This window comes from Schistocerca cancellata, chromosome 5 (genome assembly GCF_023864275.1).
Source record: "Schistocerca cancellata isolate TAMUIC-IGC-003103 chromosome 5, iqSchCanc2.1, whole genome shotgun sequence".
Lineage (NCBI taxonomy): Eukaryota > Metazoa > Arthropoda > Insecta > Orthoptera > Acrididae > Schistocerca > Schistocerca cancellata.
Window position 1 is genome coordinate 394,134,259 of NC_064630.1, and position 25,521 is coordinate 394,159,779.

The window sequence follows — 25,521 nt, forward strand, 5'->3', positions numbered from 1 at the left end:
CTCAAACTGAGTCAACAATCGGAATGTTCCGGACAATAAAAACGAATCAAAACAAGGTCACCAATAAACAAAAATTACCACTCGTTTCAAAACCGGCGGCCTTTTTGAACCACCTTCTATGTTCTTGTTCAGGCGCGGTTCCAGAAAGGAAGAGGGGTGTTCGTTTAGCAGCAGTTTAACGTGACCATGAAATGGAATCTTTTCAGCGGAGTATATAGTACGTAATAGTGCACTGATATTCAGTTTACACATTCGTGTCAAGTTCAGGCGCGGTCCTGAAGCACGCTGCAGTCTACACAGATCGACTTGGCGCGTTAGTTCGTATGAGTGGAACGTCTGCGCAGTGGTATTCTTTGGACTGTGACGGACGTCGCGGCGCGGCGCTCAGTGTTGGTCGGAACAGATGGCAGTGCGTGCTGCGCCTCGGCCAGAGATGGGCGTAGCGAGTGGCGGGAGTGCGTCATGCTCGGCGTGACGTTGGAGCCGCGGCACGATGGCAGCCACCACTGCTGCCGCCCTTGCGTGCCTGCTGTTTTTGATGATCGGCAGCGCGCGTCTGCAGGACGCCGAAACACCGCTATGCCAGCGACCGGGCTGCAACTGCGTCCAAAACACCGCGAGCTGCGAGTTCGCTCCTGATCAGGCAAGTCGGCAGGCAGTCCGACAAATATCCTCCTAGCAAGTGCGTACTACTGGTCCATCGCAACAACGATTGTGCGACGATACTAAAGTATTACGCTAAGTGAAGTGAACGTGTATGCTCCAGGACGCTAATGTTGTTTTGGAGATACCATTTCAACAAGTGGGTTGTGTAACAATGTCGCTTCGATGGGAGCAGGTTAGAAGAATTCTTCCTCCCACGTCAGCGATTTATCCTCAACTCCTGTTAGTGGGTAGCAAATATTGCTTGGAAAATATACCTAAGGACTCTGAATAGACCACCTTCCATAATTTTTATCAGCTCAACCGTTCAAAATAGCCCTAGCATGAATTTATAGTACCAATATTTTAAACAATATCTTCGGTACAACTGTTTTTACAAGATTCGTTATCCTATGAATGCTAGTATTCCTTTACAAATGTGAGAATATGTAGTGTGACAAACATTGAGTCAATTCCGAAGCATATAATCTCGAGACATAAAAAGAAACATATCTATAATCTGCGTATCTTGAAGAACGTGTTTTTCTTTTCAGGCGTTACGGGTTGAAACAAAAGAGGAACAGGTGTCAGACATAACGTTCATGAACGCATGCATATTCGTGCTTGCTAGACTTGGAAAGCCCCAGATTCTCATCTGTCTAAAATTATTCTGAAAATTGCCTCAGTATAAGCGATGATAAAATGCTTGGTCAGCTTAAACAGCTGATCTGCAACGTGGCTGCGATTTATGTGATCACCGAATGGAAGGAGAATGATCGTTTCAAAGTCTCAGCTGTTGTACTTGATAAACCGGATAACAAGTGCGTCAACAGGACGAAAGTTTTTATGCAAGCGCCACAGTAGGTGGTTAATTCTTTAACAATGGACTAAAGCTTCAGCCATTTTGGTAGAAGGGAACGTCTAGGCGGAGATTTAAGATTCTATACCCAGCATGAGTGAACCTCGTTAATAATATTCTGAGAGTAGTGGGAGAAACACTGTTTCTACGGATTTAATTTTTGTAAACATATTTGCCCGTGGCTTCCTAGTGATATTGTCCAAGGTGTTACTTCATCTCCGTGTAAATTCGTCATTTCGTGGCATTCAGGAACAAAAAGTAGGGTAATTTCCATGTTTTTCCATGAGGCTACGCTTCTGTCCGCTTCCTTCAGTAAGGTTGACATTTTGCTGTCAGCTGCGAAAGCCAACTCGGTTCAGGTTTAGAATAAAAATCACGGCTACCGAAGAGAGGGGCATGGCTTCACACGAGACACATCATGCACTCATTTTAACGTGCGTTGAGGTAACTCTCCGGGACGGGTGCCAGCTTTATTTCTGTGAGATGCAGGTGCACTTCACTCACAAACAGCTGCAGGGGCACGGATGCTGGCCTCAGTCCCAGGTAAAAGCCATTACTTGCAATCTCAAAGGAATGAATGCAGCTGGAGAAAAAAAAGGACACTTTCAACAACCTGTCACAAATGACGCCTGTCGCATCAAAGTCCTCTCAGTCGCAAGATCGCAGTGCTATTTCAGTGATTAAACTTGCACAGGGGTTACGGTGCGAGACGGCGTTCCACGAAAGAGCAGTGTTCAAATTTCTGCCCACCCATCATGCTTTACGGTTCCTCATATCGCTACAGGTGAATGCTGCAATTATTTTTCTCCACATGTTGTAGTATTTCTACACGCGCTGAAACTCCCAAAAAAGATGATGTGTATTACTCATTTCGGGCATTTTTATTTCAATCTGAAACAGAAGTATTAAACATTTTAATTCATAAATATAGAAAACTGATCATCGGACAGACTCGAACGAAGTGGTGCGGTGGTTAGCTTTCCGAGCTCGCATTCCGGTGTAATGGAGTTCAAATATCCGTCTTAATATGCTGATTCGTTTCCCTTGGTTACCATGGTACTTTTGTAAAGAATATTGCCTATTTTCTTCCCCGCCCTTCCTCTATCCGAATTTCAGCTCTAACTCTAGTGATCATAGGAGACCGTGGCTTTGTCTCTTACACTGTAACCGTCACCTACACCGTAACCGTCAACCTATGTCGCAACACCTCCTCGTTAGCTCAAAATTTCAGGTCCAGCTACCTCAAAATTTCAGGTCCAGCTACATCTGTGATCTCGAATCACTGTAAAGTGCATGGCAGTACGTTGTGTATTTTTTATTTTGTGCCATGTAGTAATTCTTTCCATTCCTTTTACAGATGGAGCGCGAAAAAAGTAACTTCTTGCATGCCTCTGCGCATGCCATTGTTGGTCTATGTTTTATATTTAGTATCTCTACGTGTAAGCCATCATTCGTAACGTACTTCAGCTGTCTCACGCACCTTGATAAGTTACCAACGAGTAGTGAGACAGAGGAAACCAGATATTTTTTCTATTGCTCTCCACTTCCTTGTCTACCATTTGGCAGAAAGCTCACTAAGATGATGTCGACCCCCATTAAATTTCCCATGTTTTCTAACAGAATTTAGGACCGCGTTTATCGAAGCTTAGTGAATCAATGGGGACTCTTCTTTATCGTGTTTCAAGCGAGCAGCTAACATTCCATTCTGTCGTCCGACCAAATGTTGATCTGTTAAGTAAATTTCTTTGCTTTTCTTGTTAGCGCGGAAGTGAAAGCAACGTAGTGGTGTGTACGCACATAGTGTGGAAATTCAGACAGTTTTAGTACAACAGATGAGTCTCTTCACCCAGTCCTGAAACTCGTTCACCGCGAAACACCTTTACTCCTGCCTATACCCTGCCGGCTGTACCATCCGCCCTTTTAACACGAGTGAACACCCGGTATCAGCTGACAGCCTGTCAACGCACGGCAAAGCGCCTCTGTGCGGGCGGAAGCTGTTAGTAAGCAGTTATCGGAAGACGTAACAGCTTGATAGCATCTCCCCCTCTTGAGGTACAATTTATTTACCGACAAAAAGCCGCTTCGTTTTCATGCATCTTTTAACATACAATACAAATCGAATGCACAGTCAATGCTGAGATCTTTTTATAATTATGAGTCCATGCTGAGACACACACACACACACACACACTTCCTGCGAAATAATGACTGAATATCTTTAGGTACAATTTATTTATCGACGAAAAGCTACTTCGTTTTTCATGCATCTTTTTAACACACAATACGAATAGAATGCAGAGTCCATCCTGAGATCTTTTTACAGTTATGCAATTTCTGTATTATGACAGTGTATTTCACAATGATCACATGTGGTAATATGTATATAGTTCCAGATTTTTAAATAGTCACAGACTAAGGACGAGTCCGCAAGAGAGCCGACTTATTTCCCTGCATGAGTAAACTATGTGGTTTCGAGGGCTATTCGGAAAGTAAGTTCAGATCGGTCGCGAAATGGAAACTACTGTGAAAATAAAAAAAATGGTTTTTTTTGCAACATTTAGCTACACTTTCCAGCTACTTCTCTACATAGTCGTCGGTCCCGGTCAGACATATGTCGTAGCGTTGTACCCTCGTCATAGAAAGTAGCCGCCTGTGCTTTCCGTTAATTCTCTACGCTGGTCTACAGCTCGTTGTCTGTGTTGTTTTTATAGCCAGGGGTTCATATAAACGGAAATGTAACACAGAGGGAGTCAATTATGGGGTGTATCGTGGCTTATCAAACACTTCCCATCGAAAGCACTCGGGGAGTATCTTCATTGCCATTGAAGAGTGCAGCCGAGAATTGTCAAGAAGAAGGAAACGCATGGCAGTTATGTAGGTTGCATGACAGGCGAAATCTTTCAGCAGGCCGACATACGTGGCGGGAGATATCTAGGCATCTTTATACGCGCATTGTGCGCTCAGAACTGAAAAGAGCGACGTAATGGGAGCGACAGGCATACTATAGACACTGCCCCAACACATTTGTGCAAAGCTTTACTGGATTTTCACTGTGGTTTCCATTTCGTGCCCGAGCCGGACATTACTTTCCAAACAGCCCTCGTAAAATGTACGACAGAAACAAAGCTTGGGATTCCAGACTTTCCAGAAAGTTTGTAGAATGTACGTCACCCCTGAAGCCTTTGTACACATACGAACTGTTGCGGTCTTAGAAAGTTTGACTTACGAAAACAAAATTTTCATGCAGTTTTGAGAGACAGCACATGAAATGGAATATTTTTGGTATAAATTCTTTTTTGATAACGTTAAAAATCGCCTTGTACATTCGTAATAGAGTCTACCACAAATTCAGTTGCTGTCCCAGGACATTTAGATTTATAAAGATGTTGGCGTCCTAGTTATATCAGGATAGTACAACGTATATAAAGTTATATGGTAGTTCCTGATTTATGCTGACCGCCAAACAGACGAAAGTACGTAATGTTTCAATTATTATCAGCATGGAGAAAGTGAATTGCAAAATACTATAAAATTATTTTAGTCGCGAACAATGTTACGGTGTAAAGAGACGTAGTATCCTTAAAAAATAACAGTTTATCGGCTTCACATCGGAATGTGCGCCCTCCTTATGAAATGGCAGAGAATACAGTTCACCAGATAGCGTCTACGAGTGGACAAGATACCTTCAGTGTAATCACAGAAGCAGCTGTCCGCTCCCCTTTCAAACGTTCTCACACGCCGACTTTAAAACTTTTAGGACGACGTAAAGAATCAATAAATGGGTTATATCTGCGGTATCTAACTAATACTGATGGACAGACGGCCGACATTGCGGAATAAAGTTCCCTTCCAGAGAGTACTTACCGCCGTCGTCTGAATGTGCTTGTGATTATACACCGACAAGGCAGGTTGTTCTAGTTATGACTTGCGGTGCGATCAGCAGGTGTTCCTGGAAGATATGCTGGTACATAACGTGACCTTCATTGCACAAAGTTGCGCTTGTTTCTCGTATTTAAAGTTTCACTGTACCTTATCTGCCTCGGATTGGGTGAAGCTTCTCTCATGCCGGAGACAGAGGTACATCGGTACCATGTCTCTATCAAAACACTGTTATAGTCGTTGAAAAACCAATTTCGCGTACGTGACTTTTCCGGATTTAGGCCACTTGGCGTACCTGACTCAGCGCAACTGCTCTTACCGCGGGAATGACGAATTTTCAAATCCTCTCAATGAAAATGAAGGTGATAGAATACCGCGCGAGCCAAACTAGGCAAAGAAACGTTTAATTTCCGCGCAACTGCAGTGCCAGAAGGCAGTGCGAAATGGAGGAGAGGATACTGAAGAGGACTATCAATTGGTGCAGTGGCTGACAGCTGTCAAATCATTCCCAAAAAAAAAAAAATCTCCACTTTCATCCGCCCTACTTTAAAATGGAAACCGATTTTTCTGTCAATGAAGAGGTGGTCATGTGAAAAGTTGTTGATTTCCATCCACGTGACTCTCGTACTTATTTCCAACACAGAGAGAAACGTAACAAGCCATTTAAATATGCTATGGCTGCACGTTCTTTCGCAATTATGCCGCAAATCGACACAATATTGTTTCTTCAACGACTATATGCGTACCAAATACTCATTTTTTAAAACTAGTAAACAGTCGGGATATCTGGAGCATAAGAATCAAACGGTTTCAAATCGAGCGCCGAAAAGACCGATTCACACATGCGTAATTGGACGAAAGATTTTTTTTTTTTTTTACATTTATTCCAGTTGCAGACCACAATAAGTCTAAGATGCTTTAGTTTATAACTAGAATTAATATAAAAAGAAGGCCTTCCTGCGTCCTATGTTTTTTCCGATCATTTCGCATTCGTAATACGTAGGGACTTCGGAAAGTAAGTCACACGTGTTATCCTATGCTAAGTCCATTGTGCAGCAACAGTGGCACACAGTCAAAGGTGAGCACATGTTCAGTGTTTTTGACTCAGCAACTCATATTGAACGAGACAAGACTGGAAATATTTCAGCATCTTCTTTTACCTTGTTGCCGGCCATAGTGGCCGAGCGGTTCTAGGCGCTACAGTTTGGAACCGCGCGACCACTAGGGTCGCAGGTTCGAATCCTGCCTCGGGCATGGACGTGTGTGATGTCCTTAGGTTAATTGGGTTTAAGTAGTTCTAGATTCTAGGGGGCTGATGACCTCAGAAGTTAAGTCCCATAGTGCTCAGAGCCATTTGAACCATTTTTACCTTGTTGACCAATAAATGAAAAGCATCGACTGTGAATGCTTGGTTTTCGCTCTTAACTTTGCTACATTTGCTTCCATATTGGCATTATTATCAACAACAGCTGTCAGCGGACAAAACTTTGGGTAAAGAATAAAAATATGATAAACCATTACTAGGATTAGTCGATGCTACACCTCGTATAAAGTACTGATCTATCCATCGAAATCTATACGCGGCAAACCACTGTGAAGTGCACGGCAGAGAGTACGCCCCAATGTACCAGTTATTAGGCCTTTTTTTACGTTTCATTCACTTATGGTGCATAGGAAGAAAGATTGTTTAAATGCCTCTGGGTAATTAATCTAGTCTTGGTCCCACAACCCGTATGGGAGCGACATGTAAGGGAGTTGTAGTAAATTCCTAGAGTCATCATTTAAGACCGGTTCTTGAAACTTCGTAAGTAGGCTTGCTCGGTATAGTTAACGTCTATAAGTCTACGTATATAAGCTTTAATTACTTCCGTACGAGTGTCCAGTTATTTGCTGAACTGGTCTGGAGGACAAGTCCAGTGAGAAGCGGAAACCCGGTGATGAGATTGCGCCACCTCGTCCCCTAGCAGACCAGAGGGAGTGTCGTCGCAGTGACTGGCAGCTGCGGCAAGCCGAGGCGTCGCGTTTTGTGAAGCCCTGGCGCGTGGGAAGCTGCCGTCAGGCGCAGCAGAGCGACTGGCGCCCACTGCGGCAGGAAACCCTACTTACAACGACGTCCCAGGAGCTTAGGCGGGCTCCCCAGAGCTCCGCACGGCATTAGCAACGACAGCTTCTGACAAAGTAATTAGTCATCGCTTCCCCCCCGATCGCACTCCACTTGTTTTGGAAACTGTGTCTGAAATTATAAAAATTAAGAGTTACACACTATCGATTCCTGAGGGTAATCAGATACATTAAACAGTCCTTCTTTAGTGTCCGTTATTACTTCACTTGCACTGGAAAGCATTTCTCGCTGTGAAGCGGAGTGTGCGCTGTCTGTGTGAAAGTATCAGATCGGGACTCGAAACCGCACATGTTTTTCACTGAATCAATCATCATTGAGCTCATAACTCCACACTAGTCTTCTTCTTTCGTCCCTTATTTCCCATGTGTCTTGAGATTGGCCCTCCTGGTCTTGTTATGCCATTCATAGTTTTCAGGCCGTTCTTTAGGGTCCTAATCCATGTATTTTGTGGGCGTCCGGGGCCTCTCTTTGGTATTTGTAGGTCGCGTACTGGTTTTCTCATGTGGTTAGGTTCACGGCGCATGACTTGTCCGTACCAGCATAGACGATTCTCCTGAAGCTTTTCCGATATGTTTTCTAACTTAAACGAATCTCGGATGTAGTCGTTTCTTACTTTAACTTTTAGGGTCACTCCTTCAGTGAAGCATAGTACCCTTGTCTCGGTTCAAAAGCACTATGGGACTTAACATCTGAGGTCATCAGTCCCCTAGACTTAGAACCACTTAAACCTAACTAACCTAAGAACATCACACACATCCATTCCCGAGGCAGGATTCGAACCTGCGACCGTAGCAGCAGCGCGGTTACGGACTGAGGCACCTAGAACCCCTCGGCCAAATCTGTCGGCTCCTTGTCTCTGTAATCTGGAGTTTCATTTCCTCTGATCTGCGCATGGCCCAACATTCTGATCCATACATTACAGCTGGCCTGATCGCTTGTTTACATGTGTTTCCTTTGACTTCGACAGGCAGTTTCGCATCGCAGAAGACTCCTTTAGTGACTTGTATTTCAACCAGCCTGTTTTTATACGGTTTTCAGCATCTTTACCCATGGAGGTTATCACTGTTCCAAGGCATTCCATACTCCAGAGGAACTGAAATGTCGTCGATTCTAACCTGTCTGAGGTGGAGTTTTCGTACACCACATCGAAAAACATCTCCCGTTTCACGCTGCGAGTCGGCCCATGACAGCAGTACTCGAGAGAGAGAATAACACCTGTTCGTTGCTCTCGTAAAACTTCTGATGTGTATATGTTTGTCTACTGTCGCTTCTTCCTACGAGAAACTACCGTACGGCATCATAAGTAAGCGTATATTACGGTAGTTTTCTAGTAGCCTTGGTCAGTTAAAATCGCAACCGCATTATCTCTACGTTACATGTGTTGCATATCTTTCGGGCGTTATTCCATTTCAATCCCTTGGTTTGCGTATGCGATCAATGTCTTACTAGATACTCCTAGAAACCGGAAGCGATGAGCCGTCTAGAAACTGAGCAAGGATATATAAAGACCCACATAACGCATGGAAATTTTTTTCTGCATAGTTATCCTCCTCTCTCTTATTTAAAAAAAAACTATTTCCAGTAAAATTGAAATTGTCAGTGTTTAATTCAGGTTTATTGTTGGTTTGTAATATGAAAGAGAGGAATTTTGTAGTAAAAATTTTAAAAAAATCAGGTTTATAATATACTGCTATAAAACTCAATTTCCTAAAAACATGGCTTCAGTACTTCGTCAAGCTCATTTATGTTTGTACATGTAAACTCCACTTGCGTCAAAAGTAATTGTTTTGGTTACATAAAAGCGCAGAAGTTTCGCTGTGAACTAATTTTTATTGCTTATAATGTACAATTCATATTTTGTAAGCATATAAAATACACGATAGACTAGCCCTGAATGACGTGCGGTTCTAATTATGTGGAAAACAAACATAAAAGAGAGAGACACCGTCGATTACCAGTTCCTCTGACAGGCACATTTATGTTACTTTTACTACCAATCCGATCAATACTTGCAATTTACTACGTAATTTACCTAAACGTAGTTTTGGTAGAAGCGCACCTCTAGGCAACGGCGTTCACTTGCCATACAAAAGGAACATTTCATTGAAAGATATATTTAAGAAATAATGGAAAATGTGTACTTTCTACTTGCATTAACATAATCCTACATAATTTCGATAAAAGTTGTTCCATTAATTTCCAAAAATGAATATGGAAATACGAGGATAAAATACAAGTCTTATGACAATTAGTTCCGATGAAAATAATCGGGGTCCGCAGCTCGTGGTCGTGCGGTAGCGTTCACGCTTCCCGCGCCCGGGTTCCCGGGTTCGATTCCCGGCGGGGTCAGGGATTTTCTCTGCCTCGTGATGACTGGGTGTTGTGTGATGTCCTTAGGTTAGTTAGATTTAAGTAGTTCTAAGTTCTAGGGGACTGATGACCAGATGTTAAGTCCCATAGTGCTCAGAGCCATTTTGAAAATAATCAAGTTGTTTGACTCTAGAGTTAAATTCTATAAAATTCTTTAACGTCTGTTGCAACAGGAAACGTACGCCTACTTTTCCCACACATAACTGTAGCAAGTGAGAACCGGAAACGTTAAGATTAGAGTCGACTGCGTGGCCAAAGCGAAAGGTGCTCACTGCGGCCTGCTAGGCTGTACTTATAAAATATATCAGTTCTCGAGAACACAGTATCCGATTCCCAAAATTTTGATTCTGCACATCATTACTTTATACTGCTAGTACCTTCTCCCCTACTCACCAAACCCTTCGAAATTTCTCTTCCATATTTCAACGTGCTGGCATCCCTGGGGAAAGGATTCATGGAGAGTGGCTTAGCCTGAATCTTTCGTTTGCGCTGTCTCCTCTAGACTGCATCCTTCGCTCTACAGCGGACACGCGGTGCTGTTTGTCTGTTAGGAAGTTTCACAGTAGCGAGCGAGCGGTCTGCAGCAGATACTCATCTGCTTCATAGAATTAAAAACTCGGTGACCTACGGGGCTTCTAATGCGGCCCTGCGTCTTACGAGCGAGCATTGCTCGCTATCGATACCAAACCTCAGTCTACCAGTATCTTTCTCCAGACAGGCTTCCTGTGCAGTAATCAAGTTGAGCAACAACTTCTCACTGGTCATAGAAATCATTTGTCACAACCGAAGACTGAAAGCTAAAAAAATATATACTGGTTTTACCAAATCGCGTGAGGCGAATGCTGGGATGCTTGTTTCCTTGTCTAGTCGAGTTCTCGCTTTGTATGTAATAACCTCGAGAAGATAAAGTTTGCAGCCTTCCTCTCTCTGTCCGTGCCAATATGTGTGCCTTCCTCGTCTCGGCTCGCATCCTTCCTGCTTCTGTGCCTCATCGCCACAGACAGCCGCTGCCGTCTGCTTCATGTAAGCACGAAAGCTCCAAGGACGCCGCAGACCTCCCCATTCTTTTTTCTTTTCCCTTTTTGCCCCCCTTCCCCCTCTGCGCCCGCCTCTCCGGCGCAACGTCAGCGGTTATGTTCTTTATTTGGTTGTTGTCAGTTCGAAGGAAGCGCCTAGCTCGAAGAACTGGATGGCGGTACAAGATGTAAGCTCGCCGCCCGACCCTTACTTCCCTCTGTTCTGTTTCTTAGGATACTCTACTTGTGAGCAAATAGTCCTGGGTCAGTTTCCACTTTGGTCAGTATGTCTTCATGGAAGAAGTACGCTAGATTTGTTTTGTTCGCCTCGGGCAATGACTGATTTACGAGAACCATAAGCCGCACAATGCTCCAAATTGCTCGTTAAATTGTAGGTACCCCTAAGTCTATTTATAGCTGGAAAGAACGCACACACTTAGACTAGGGCGAAGCCGAGAAAAGCACTGTGGGTGTTCAAAGTTCATATGAATCTTCAGACTGATAACACTTGTTATTTACATCGAAAATCAATTGCGCTGTCTTCCAGAATAGCGATAGACTGATTGGCCAGAATAACACCTGTCGTTCCTTTGCTGTTTCCTATTGTCTGCTACTACAAGAAATGGTATACGTCGTAGCGTCACCGTCTGCTGTTGGTTTCAAATAGGAGTTCCACACTGATGATACGTTAATACAACCTTGTTGGGTAGACTATAATTTTAGAAAATTCAGCGAAAGTTTCGATGAAAAGAAAAACACTGTCGTTAAGATTGTTCTGAACAGCACAGTGCTTTAGTAGCCATACTTTGGTTAGAAGTGGTATGCCATTACATTGCTCCGATCTTGGATCTGACTTATTCAGTCAGGTACATGGGGAGCGAGAGTTTAACGTGGACTGCGAGCCACGGTACAAGTCGGCATTTTTCAACAAACAATGCCAGAGGTGACAGAAGTGAAAAGTCACAGGTAAAAATCGTAGAACTGACCGCAATATGATGTTAACATATAATTTTTCATTTTTTTATACAAATGAGAGGGAGAATCACTGACTTGCTCTCAGGTTCCTAGGTCCCTATCACCATTCCTGACACGTTAGAATGAGTTTGGAATAGGGACAGTAAATAACACGTTCCAAATCGCTTGAGGGCTTTCGATTTTGGTTGTAAAGTTCACGAGGACTATTCCCTCAACTTCCTTTATCCATGTATTCTCTTGCCCTGATCTCTGACGCAAAGGGGTGAAAATATGATTACAGGAACCACTTTCGGACTCAAACGACGCCTACTGAACTGGCACTTGGTCGTACAATTACACTGTTTTGTGTGCCTGTCCCTCTGCCAACGCTCAAAAAGGGAAGAAAACGGTAACTGAAAATAGCGAGTACGGTTCCGGCAGATAGCATCTGGTTGCCATGTATTGTCTTGTAGCTGCGATATATAAGATAAACAAGCTTTGATGGAAGCGTAATTGTTTGTTTTTACCTTTGCTAAATTCGAAGGGAGAAAAATAATATTTCTTAGTCACTTCCTTTTCGATATTTCAGCTCTAGGTGTATGAAATGTGGTTGATCAAACATCGGAACGTTGCCAAATGTCACGGTTTTCGCAGTTTTATTTGTGGCTTCAGTCGGGTATCGCATAGCGCAAGTTCATTTCGCGCCGGACAAAGCTGGTCGCACGCACACACAAGACGACATGAGGTAAAGCGAACCGGGCGCCACGCTCTCTTGCGATTTCCTGGCAAAACACCACGTGTTGAGGCGCAGCTGATAAAATCAAACTAATTGAAGCAAACTGCGTTTAAATTACTTTAATCAAAAAATCGCATGTGCACCTGAACATAAGTATCTTAATAGTGTATTAGAACTGTGATTGTTGAACTTACTGTGGCAAGGATGTACGCAATTTATACGAAAGTAATTAGCCTCACAATCGACTGTAATAGACCCTCAACCAAAATTGTGACTCGCCTTTCAGAAGGCTGAACAGAAACGTCGTTTTAAACGGGTAAGTGATCTTGCACAAACTTTCTACATGATAATTCTGGACGTTTAGATTCGATCTAGTTTTCTCGGTGTTCCCTGATCTTTAAGTCACTCTCTCATCAGCCAGAAGAGCCTTTTCTGATTCGCGACCACTAGTTTATATGCGTTCGATGTTCTATGTTAACCGTACCATGGCTCACATACTCTTGAGCAGTATTGAAGTATTTGACGTAAAAGTGACTGGATGCAATCTTCTGTTTCGACAGTATCCAACCAATAAATGAAGCCCTGTCTTTTGCTTTACGTGCAACTCAGATTACGTAGTCCTTCATTTCAAGTATTGGTGGAAACAGATAACAAATACATTTCGTACCTACTCGTCGAGATAATCCTAGGATTTTGATGTGCCATTTCTTTCATCCCTGGCAGTCAAAAATGCTGAGGTACACCGTGGTACAGGTCCACGTTAAATTTTTGGTCCCCCTATAACTGCCCCGGTTAGTCACTTCAAAGGTCCTACGAGGGCAACGGCATACGAATACGACCACAAATAGTACCGTGCCTAGTGAAGCAGTGTGGTGTTCAGACCAGGCTTCGTATTGACGACAGCTTTACCTTTTACGCTAGCATACCGCAAACTCTGTACGCCACCACAATAGTGCTTGCCGAATATAACACGAGGCGCTTTGTCGGTGGCATCGGTACTGCGCAACCGGCAGCCACAAACCAACCACCTGTGTTTGCCCAGCTGTGCCTGGGCGCCCGCAGTCCGCTTTTTGCCGTTTCGCCTTACTTCCCAGCAGGCGAGGGAGCTTGCGTCAACCTCTGCCGCCTTCTCAGGCTCGTTCTCACAACTGTGACTCACGGGCTGACTTGTTCAACAAATTATCTAAGCGCGCGCCGGAAGAGGTTCGCATGGCGCCCGTCGCACTGTTGCTACTATCTATCGCGTGCTCAGCTTTACCAGCGCCAGTTCCAACAGTTCAGAAGCCGCCAGTTACAATCCTGCTATCGGGCACATTTGCTACATATGTCGAGAAAGTCGTCCCCTTCCAGGTATTCACATTTGGAATTACTTCTGCCCCACTCGTAGCTCGCTGAATAAAAATTGCTCTCTACAGAGAACCGGATCTCAGACCACCGTAACTGTTCAGCCAATAAATGAAAGGAAGAAATGCCGTAGACTCATTGTTTGTACTTCTCGAATTTAGTGCTCTGGTAGTAGATAAAAACATGGCTTTTTCATTCGCCTCCGGCTTTCTAGTTCCACAGCGTCAACATTGAAAACTGAAAAACCGAAAAATGTTCCGGAGGCAAACCTGATCTTTGTATCCAACAGTCATGAGTGTTCGTAGGACTTACTGAAATATAATGGGCAGTCAAATGAAAACGAGACAGGTGGAAAAGAGTAGTTAAACTGAATTGTCAATGTCCGTGCATCTCTTCATCCGTAGCAAATCGAGAGCCGTGGATGTCTTTCTTCAGGGCTCCAAAAATGTGGAACTCGGTTGGGAAGAGATTGGGACTGTATGGATGTTGTGTAAGTGCTTCCCAGCGAAGCTTCTGCAGCCTTCTGCGCTGCAGTCATGGACTGTGCGGCTGGTCCCGGCGGAGGTTCGAGTCCTCCCTCGGGCATGGGTGTTTAGGTTAAGTAGTGTGTAAGCTTAGGGACTGATGACTTTAGCAGTTAAGTCCCATACCATTTCACACACATTTGAACATTTTTTTGCAGCCTTCTTGAAACAACCTTGGCAATATGTTGGAGGGCCCATCCTCTATACACTCCCGATTTCTCGCCAGGCGATTTCCACTTTTTTGGAGCCCTTAAGAAAGACATTAGTCGATGTGCTTGGGACGAAGAGGTGCGCGGCTGGGTACACCCGTGGATACGTAGGCAACCGCAAACTTTTTTCCACTTAGGTTTTGACCGTCTTGTCCCACAGCGGGGCAATTGTATGAAAAGATATGGTGATAACCTGTGAAATAAAAAAAAGTTTAGTTATTTCTTTTCCCACCTGTCTAGTTTTCACTTGACTGCCCCTGATATAAAGATAAGGTTCCTCTTTTGGGTAATGCGTTGAAGTCCGTATTTCTGCCGTCATTATGACTGGCGAACCATTGTACAGCGCAGTATTTGTTTCAGTTATTATGGATCTTGCTTGAATTAAAAGAAAGGAATGGGGGAAAGTCGGTGTCAGCACATGGCGTGCGTTTTAAGGAAAGGCAGCAGGGCTTAATGTCCCTGAATGACGGATCACAACCGAGCTGCAAAGCTGCTACCTCTGGCGCAGTAGGTCGCGCCCTCTGAATACGTTGCTTTTCTGTAGGTGTTGGCTTTTTTGATATGTGTTTGACGCACTCTAGACTGAAGCAGTAAACATACACTCAATAGAATCAGCGTCATCTGTAATGAAAAGGCTAGGGTTCGGCAGCAGATGAGAAAGAACTCGGTATCCGCTGCTAGGACAGTCCTGCCGTCGACATGCAGCAGGAAGGCGCGGCGCGCACAGCTGGTGGCCGGCCGCTCAGACGGACCGGCAGACGCGGCCCCGCTCCCGTCTGCTGGCACAGGCCCCGGCGCCAGCCGTGCGCCGTGCCAAGAGGCGGCGCCTCGCCTTGACTTCGCGTCGCTACTCCAGACGGCGCCCCTCTCCCACGAATCACCTCCACTCGCCATCCTGCCCGTCGCTGCTCAGCATGGGGAGCGACGTAGGTCGCGTTCCCAGTTACTAAGCCGTCGCATAAAACGTGTTAACTGCCTATCGAGGCTAAACATCAGTGTTCGCCCTCCCCTCCCCCTCCTCCGACCCCAATCGAGTGCATAACCTGGGGAGATTTCATCTAAATGTAGACCTGTGCTCCGCAAGTTATAGTATGGTGTGTGGCAGTAGCAGACGTGCCAACTTTCAAAAGTGAAAAATCAGGAGCATTTTAGCGCTGTACTATTGTGAATTACAACACATCCCTGACAAAGTTGCAATAATTCAGTACCTGTACCTGGCACACCCATATTGTTTCGCAATTTCAGAATCGGGAAACATTTTGAGAAGAGTGGTCGGCACAGTTTATAGTCAAGTTATGCTCTACAATAAATGAGGCAAATAAAGCCTCGGCATTCGTCACAGAATCTACATTTTGGGGTTTACACGAGAAGTTCACAGTTTCTGGTTCCGTTCTACACAATGGACACTCTCCTTGTGTTTTTTAGTTTGCACATGTTTAAGAATGCCGCATTTGCCGCCATGAGCCACTGAAAAGTCACATCTACATACACTACAAAATGCGTAAGTTTGTTCCATCTCGATTCACTTAAACATGGAAACTCTTCCGTATGTACGTTTCTGAACACTGCATCGTATTTCTTCGCCATCCTGCACAAAAAATAGTCAACACCTCCATGATACGCAGCCAACAACTACTACAGAGTATACAAATCACGCAGCAGAACCGAGAACACAATGGTCCTACGTTCTAGACAATGGTCATGTAGCAATGATGCCAACCCTGGTGCACCGTTTCCCCCTATATTGCACTTCAAATTCCCCTAAATAATTTGTCACACTGTCGGGTAAGCGAGCGGGGGGTGTGGCGGTAAAATGGAGTCAACAATAAAATTGTCGAGTGGAGAGGTGGGGAGGGTAGGGTAGTAACCCTAAATATTTTTCCCCCCTGAAACATTTATTCCTCTAATTTCCCCCAGGCAGCTTAATTCCCCCTAAATTTAGGAGGAAATCCCCAAACTTGGCAACACTTCCTTGTAGAAAGAACAACTCTAATAACTTTGCTTGGGACGACTATCGACTACCGCTTGTCCACAGTAACTTCACGATTGCACTGATGCTACCAGAAGTGGAGGAAATTGGCACTGGTTGAAAGATATTCATTTGTCTACGAACGCTGCCAACGATAAGTTTCTTACTTCCTTGTAGATACGAAGCCGCCTACTGCCGCTCCCGACAGCCACCGCACAAATCTTCCAAGTTAACATAGACAAGTAGCAGCCATACATTGTCATCCACCAATATATCGAAGGGGCAGGATTTTTCATATAGTAAGGAAAGTATTGAAACTGCTCTGAAAATCGGAAGATCGGTCTTCATGGTCGGGAGATCGGGAGGAAGAAGGAAAAATCGGGAGTCTCCTGCTTAAACCAGGAGAGTTGGCATGTCTGCAGTAGGTATGTAGTGCGCCAGTGTAATAGTGTCGCGGTCATTACGGAAGATGTAAATTGTAGGAAGGTAGTTTGTATGCCTGTATTTGAGCGTGCCCGTTCGGAATTGCGGTGCACATAATCTTTTAACGTGCCCCCCTTCACTGAACATTTGAGACATACATACGTTGAAGATACACTGTCCGAACAGGTCTCGAAAGGCCCAACTGTACCGACCGACCGCCCGTGTCATCCTCAGCCGATAGGCGTCCATGGATATGGATATGGAGGAGCTTGTGGGCAGCACACCGGTCGCTGGTTTTCGTGAACAGGGTCGCTACTTCTCAGTCAAGCTCCTCAATTGGCCTCACAAGGGCTGAGTGCGCGCCGCTTGCCAACAGCGGTCGGCAGACCCTGACAGTCGCCCATCCAACTTCGGTGATCTGGTGGGAACCGGTGTTACCACTGCGACAAGGTTGTGGGCACAGACTATATGATCATAAACGAATCGCTGATCTCATCTCAGCAATTTCTCTCCCTCCCTGTCGTTAGTCCAGTTTCTTAAGGGTCCCACCAGACGGCGCACAATAGGACACACGACCTTATCACCCAAGTGTTTCGTAACAGACCTCTTCCGTAAATGAATCAGACATTCTTAGGATTGTTCCGACAAGACAGACTGGCATCCGCCCTGCCTCGCCTTAAACCGCTCTGGACAGGAACGTGAAGGTGGCGGCTGCTTCAATGAGAATTCCCGTTGGTAGGCTAGGTATGAGTTAGCCGTGTAATGTAAACCCATTCAGCTTCATTCTTCCCTCCTTCGACGCGCTAGGTAAGACACAGGGCTCGCGTTGAGCAAGAGAGAGGTTCAAAACCCCACCAATCTTTACATGTTCAGATTTTCCATAGTTTCCACAAATCGATTAAGGAGAATGCCTGTTTGATTCCTCTCAAAATGCAAAAGTACGCGGCGATTTCTTTATTTGTCTGAGTTTTTCTCCGTGTCTGATGAATCGTTGTCGCCAGGATGTTAAAACCTAACCATCTTTCTTTCCTCTTCCGATATTTATACTCGAGAAAACGTACGGAGTGCACAAATTATTATCCATGTTAATAACGAAATTGGCGAGCCTTTGACTCCCCAGTAATCTGTATTTTGCCAGTAGTTCACACTACAAGCGATACAGCAAACTGTTAGGTAGCGCAAGCTAGAAAAAAGTCGGGCGAGCCCTCGATCGATGCAAACCTACCGCAGTGTTTGCCTAAATAAGTGGTAGTAACTAGTAGAAGGGTTTTGCCATTATGACCTCGGAGCTATTAAGAAGTGTAGAGTGTAAATGTCTAACCTGTGTGTAGATATGAAGAATGTTGTTGCTGTGTCGTGCTCTGCTGTAATGGAGGAATGCAAACATGAAGTAGAGGTCAAATAGGCGGCGCCAACATATAACCAGTATTTCCAAAATATCACGAAGACAGCGTCGCTAAACACAACCAACCCGGCCAACTTAATTTAATTAACTGCGCCAAAGGTGCCACTCCACGAGTCACTGCGAAATTTGCAATTTTACTCACGAAACTGTCGGGCTGTGATTCGTCAGCTCCTGCATCTGCATCCCAAAATGTCTTTTTCAGGAAAATTTCACATACTGTGAATTGGAGAAAGCCTACTACAATTGAATGTTAACGTTATCTTTTAACTCAGCATAGTATTCTTTCTTACACTGACCACCCGTTTCTTTTGTGAATGAACATCCTGAGATCCATCGTGGTGGTTGAGCAACCGGTCGGTCTCATGTGCCCCTGTAAGTGACTAATGTGCATGTCTATGAGTACATAAAAAAGATTGGTTACTCTGTAATTTCGATGAATTTAAATACGTTCAGTGAAGAACGGAACAGATGGCGAATGTGTATTTAAAGAAAAAATTTAAAAAGACTGTGAAGGTGTCGAATGGTGACCTCCTTAACAACTAGCATTAGTGATTCGACTATGGCGGTGAGTGTGTTTATGCGTAGCTCCAAGAATTAAATCGCTCTGTGCAGAAGTAAACCTAGCTATCTACTAACTCACAGAATTCGGTTCAGTTCTAGGACTCTCCGGGAATAATGTTTCAGTAGGATTTCAAAATGGTTCAAATGGCTCTGAGCACTATGCTACTTAACTTCTGAGGTCATGAGTCGCCTAGAACTTATAACTAATTAAACCTAACTAACCTAAGGACATCACACACATCCATGCCCGAGGCAGGATTCGAACCTGCGACCGTAGCGGTGCTCGGCTCCAGACTGTAGCGCCTAGAACCGCACGGCCACTCCGGCCGGCAGTAGGATTTCGGTAGCCGAAGTACTGCGATCTTTCTTTCTCAGGCCAAGCCGTGCCACCACGAATTTAAAATAGTGGAGTGCTTAAACGTACAAGGCCGAATGCCTCGCATTGCTTTCGGTGTTGCACAATAGAAGAGATACCATTCTTTTCGCAGAATTGTCCCCCCCCCCCCTTCTCTCTCTATCACTCTGTCTCTCTCTCCGTCCCTTACACACACACACACACACACACACACACACACACACGCGCGCGCGCGCGCGCGCGCGTTCGCCCACCCACACATATTTTTATGACTCAGTTTGACGGACACGTTTCTCTGCGCAGAATTCATCCCTTATGTCTACAGCAATGATTGTAGCAGCAGTCGAGCACCAAAACGAACTATTAGCAATAACGTCATAGTTAACTCATATATTTTACCTCGTCGACGGGGCTTTAAACCCTAATCTTCCTCCCTTCGGCTACAGAGGTCAATAGAAAAAAGGAGTATGACAGAGTAATTCAGGCAGAATGAATATTCTCTTAAAGGCGTGAAGGCCGGCATATTCGAACAAGAGCACTGCACTGGATCCTCTACAAGCGGGAATAAGCAACCGAAGTCGTGCTTTCGGCGGTCTCTGCCACTCACCGCGGCTCCCCTCGCGATGGGCCGATGAGTTGGTTAAGAAGGCAGGAGATAGGAGACAATCCCACAGCAGGGGAGGGTCAATATTGTGTGTGTGTGTGTGTGTGTGTGTGTGTGTGTGTGTGTGTGTGTGTTCGCGTCATTCAGCGGCGAGGGGGCGGCGAGACCCGCGGCGTTGCCAGCCGGCGTGCCGGCCGCCGTCTAGACTGACAACCTGTAACGACCGCTCCCACAGGAAACGGGACTACTGGGCTCACAAAACACCGCCGCCATGGCCGCTCAAGTGTGTCGCGCCCCTAAACCTAACCGCTAATTACTTTTATAGCACGCCGATGACGAGTGACGCCGTAAACAGAGAAACGGGATGCGCCGTGTCAGGAGGACAACTTATCGTCCCAGCCTGAGCTAATGAAATCGTGACAAAACTGGCACAAACAGAAATCAGTTTCCTGAACACCGAGGGAACACTCATCGCTTACGAATTACAAAGCACCTCTTCTGAAATTCTTTGTTCTTTGGAAGGGTGTTGTACCGCATTGCTATATGATCCTGAGGTAATTTAGCTTTTTAAACGCCTGTATAGCTTTATCCATCCGCCTGAAGTTCGTGTTTAGACATACTCAGATTATTTAACCATGTTATAGAGAATCTGTCTTGTGGAGTAGGTTGCATTTTTTTGACGCTGATTTCACACAGAATTCTCCTACAAGACTTGACATTTTTTAGCCCGATTTCTAAGGAATATTCTAATTTTCAACCACAAATTGGAAATATTAAGCTTCCTCCTGCTTGCTTTGTTTCGTTTTTATCGCTTTGGATACAGGGTGAACATTAATAAAACCGAAAAACAACAGGCGCGGTATCCTGAGTGGAATTGGAGTGAAAAATGATGTTCATAGGACCTTATTTCCTCCATTTCCAATCAGGAATCCGTCCCTGTAGTTGGTCGGTTTTAGTAATGTTCACCCTGTATACTCCGCAAGCCGCTACACAGTGCACAGCCGAGGGTGCATCGTGCCAATATTATCGATTCAGCGTATTTAGCGGAGGAAAATTACAGTCTCTTTGCCTCAATACGTGCCCTAATCTGTCTTATTCTCGGAATCCCTAAGCGAGATATAGGCCAGTAGCACAATGGTAGCACAGTTTTCTTCGAATACAGATTCTCTGAATTTACCCAACAGCGTTTCGCGAGAACTACGTCATTTCATTCCCATGGTCCCTTTTAAATTCCCCAAGCATTTGTAAAAAAAAAAAAAAAAAAAATGGTTCAAATGGCTCTAAACACTATGGGACATAACATCTGAGGTCATCAGTCCCCTAGACTTAGAACTAATTAAACCTAACTAACCTAAGGACATCACACACATCCATGCCCGAGGGAGGATTCGAACCCGCGACCGTAGCGGTCGCTCGGTTCCAGACTGTAGCGCCTAGAACCGCATGGCCACTCCGGCCGGCAAGCATTTTTATTACACTATCATATAGCCTACATCGACATTTTATGATGTACTGCAAACTTCGTACTAATAACTACGATAATAGAATGAACCACGGAAATTCTTAAAATTTCGTTTCGTACTATCCTCCACCAACTGTGATGTAACCAAAGTATTACTATTAGGCACCCACTTAACTGCTCGCCATGCCCTGAGTTCTCATTCGGATAATAAATTGAAAACTCTTTGTAGGACCTCAAATCATCTGCGATATCATCTGCGAATCCACCATGGCCAGAAAATTCGTAGCAGATCTATGACTGGATATGATTATAAGCATTTAACATGGGTGGAAACTTCAAGCTTGTTGCAAATCGCCCACTTTCGGAGGTGGAGAAAGTTGTCTGAAAACAGGCGGAACATCATAGACTGGACAGATACATAGTGAAAGTAGTAGCACATTTAGTCTTTATTTTTAAAGGAAGTTTAAAAAGAGCTTATTATCAATCTTGTTACTCGGTGGGTATTGGCGTTTGAAACTGCTTCTGTGACCAGCAGTTAGAACACAACATAAGTATAATAGGATAACTGCGAGACACGAAAATGTTCAATGGCAAATGAATCTACTTGTAATGACTGAAAATTTCGGGAGTGTTTTCTTGGAGAATTGTTAGTGGATCGTGATTGTGGCGCCAACTGCAGAATTCTAATGTGTGTTAAAAGTTGTAAACATGATATTTCTTACCTCCGTTCAAGGAAGAAACTATATTAAAAGTATGTGGAGTTTAGAGGTGAAAGTTGTATCAAAAGTTACGAGAGACGGTGACCCAGGCAGAATGTGATAGTTAATATTTAATTACAGCGGTTTGTGGACAACGAAACAGAGGGAAGGGCGCGTAGGGCAAACGAGCAGAATGTAGAGGGTAGATGTCACTGATCTTATGACATACAGAGCAGACAGCAATTCAAGATCCAGTAGTAGTAACTCGTTTTTGTGTAGCGGTGTGAAGATGCAGCGGGTCGCTCAGATTCTGGGAAATGGATGCCCTGTCCTTGGTCGAGGGCAAGGAAAGAATACCGTGTGAGGCTTAAGCGAGGACAGCTTGAGTAGGACACGAAGCAGAGTCCTGTGGAGCACGTGCTGCAAGCTGCTACTGACGGCGCGCCCCCCGGGCTCGGCAGCGTCCTCTGGAGCAGCGGCAGCGGCGCGTGTAGGGACGACACTAGACGGCCTATCACGTTACCGGATGCTTGTTTTCAGGTCGCGCGTTCTTAGTCCACACTGCTTGTTGCGTAACAGTGACACGGCCCAGGGACATTACTCGTCGGCTCACATACTCGCTTCCTTCGAGAAGTATTTCAGATTCTCGAAGTCTCTGCCACTGATATTTAATATTGATCTCAATGTAGACAAGTGTAATGTGCTGCGAATACATAGAAAGATAGACCCCTTATCATTTAGCTACAAAATAGCAGGTCAGCAACTGGAAGCAGTTAATTCCATAAATTATCTGGGAGTACGCATTAGGAGTGATTTAAAATGGAATGATCATATAAAGTTGATCGTCGGTAAAGCAGATGCCAGACTGAGATTCATTGGAAGAATCCTAAGGAAATGCAATCCGAAAACAAAGGAAGTAGGTTACAGTACGCTTGTTCGCCCACTGCTTGAATACTCCTCAGCAGTGTGGGATCCGTACCAGATAGGGTTGATAGAAGAGATAGAGAAGGTCCAACGGACAGCAGCGCGCTTCGTTACAGGATCATTTAGTAATCGTGGAAGTGTTACGGAGATGACAGATAAACTCCAGTGGAAGACTCTGCAGGAGAGACGCTCAGCAGCTCGGTACGGGCTTTTGTTAAAGTTTCGAGAACATACCTTCACCGAAGAGTCAAGCAGTATATTGCTCCCTCCTACGTATATCTCGCGAAGAGACCATGAGGATAAAATCAGAGAGATTAGAGCCCGCACAGAAGCATACCGACAATCCTTCTTTCCACGAACAATACGAGACTGGAATAGAAGGGAGAACCGATAGAGGTACTCAAGGTACCCTCCGCCACACACCGTCAGGTGGCTAGCGGAGTATGGATGTAGATGTATATGTAGATATTGCCTTCTTCTCTCCTTAGATTCGGCTAGAAATTATTCTGGAAACGATAACACGTACTGTGACTTCATCGAAGCATGTGTCATTTACCGCATGAGGAGTGAATCTGTCTAGGTCGGTCTGTCTCTCGTCGAGGTACCACGTTGTGGTGACGATACTTTCTTTTTTTCGCAGCCCTCAAAGTAAGCTGTTGTCACATCTGTTCAGCGTATTTCTTTCACATAAAACTAGCAAGATGCACTGGTTTGTCTCAGTGGAGAAGTGGATAATGTGTAAAACACTTCCATTGCTACCGTTCTTCGTCGGTCCTCTCAGCAATAATGAGGGCGATAGTAAATGCAGGATAATTCCAGAGTAAATGGCATGAGTACATCAGGTGTATATCGAGCGCTGTTTAGCCACGCCGGGTCGTAATGAATGTTGTCGGACTATCTGTTTATCAGAGATGTGCGCAGAATTCTTATTATGATCTGCACACTGCCGGCCGGAGTGGCCGAGCGGTTCTAGGCGCTACAGTTTGGAACCGCGCGACCGCTACGGTCGCAGGTTCGAATCCTGCCTCGGGCATGGATGTGTGTGACGCCCTTAGGTTAGTTAGGTTTAAGTAGTTCTAAGTTCTAGGGGACTGATGACCTCAGAAGTTAAGTCCCATAGTTCTCAGAGCCATTTGAACAATTTTTTTTTTTTTGATCTGCACACTGATTACGAAATAAAAAACTGCGTAAATTTCGCCATGTAAGGGCAAGCTTAGTGTAGCTTGGAAGCTCACTTAAGGGAAAATAAATATTTCAAAAGAATGAATAGTGACTATTGCTCTTTGTTGTGCAAAAATCGTATGTCTATACCACAGCAGTGGTGCTCAACGACGCTCAGAATGGATACGATGAAATCAGGGCCGTAGTTCCTCTTCAGACGAATGTCTATCCTCACTTTTCATCCAAGTATCTATAAAGGCGAATACTGTATCCTTCTTGTAATAGAGTTCACTGCCAGAAATTCATGTTTTCTTAATCTCAAAAATGCATTTTCTAAATAAGCAATTTTTATCATCAGCAAAAGACGCAACGTAACCTACAGTACCCTTCGTCTGCTGCTGTGACGTCTGTACAACTCCTTGCCAACACTAGTTACGTAAATAAGCAATTCTCCACCTGAACATGATGACGTGACCCATTGAAGCGCGTAGTGGCAAAATAAACAAGTGACTGACGCAGAAACTGTTTTATTTGTATTGTGGCAGTATCCTCCAAGTGGATCTAACAAAGCCCTCGAAAAAAACAAATTCATTTTAAAAACAGGTAATAGCAAGAAGAACTACCTCGTCATTCCCATTATTATTGTTGTAGGCCTACATCATGTTTTTGGCAAGCGAATAACAGATTGGTGATAATGTTGATTTTATCACAGACGACGTCAAAATTATTAATCCATTTTAATGGTGTTACAGCACTTTGGCTGTGAATGACATTATTAATATGAAGTACAGCAACTTTTTAACTTGATAGCAAGACGTGTTCCGGGCTTTCGCTCAGCTTCAAATCTCGTAAGACAGTTACATATTACTCTGTATGCCGATTGCTATTTGAATGCTGCACTTATCCTGCAAAATAACAGTTTCTTTCGCTAACATGTTTTTAAAGGCGCATGTTAACATCTGACTTGTATTTAAAGTACACATACATTCATTCATGTGTGTTCAGGAGTTCGTTGTTAGGACATTAAACATTGAATTTAGAATAGTCTGTGGATTTTTTCTGTTGGTCTGTTGAATTTTCTTTTTATCGACTATCTCGAGTCAGTTACATTTCAATAGAAATTGCTCCAAACTAATAAAGAAATATAACTGCCATCTTGCAGAATTTGTCGATGTTGAATAACTTATTCTGACGTGCGTCTGTTATTTCTCTGTTTCGGTCTACTTTCGAAAGTTGTCTTCTAATTTTAGTGCCAACACCACAGTTCAAAAATGAAATAAATATAACGGTAATTCGAAAGTGAA

General features: G+C 44.3%; 1 protein-coding gene across 1 annotated transcript in view; it reads left to right on the top strand.

Annotated features, from left to right (window-relative positions):
* The first annotated feature begins 387 nt into the window (after positions 1 to 387).
* Positions 388 to 25,521, top strand: part of LOC126188562 (uncharacterized) — a 69,332-nt gene continuing 44,198 nt past the window's right edge. The window contains exon 1 of the mRNA XM_049930163.1: positions 388 to 643. Coding sequence (XP_049786120.1) covers positions 494 to 643 — 150 coding nt within the window. The 5' untranslated portion in view covers positions 388 to 493. The remainder of the gene's footprint in view (positions 644 to 25,521) is intronic.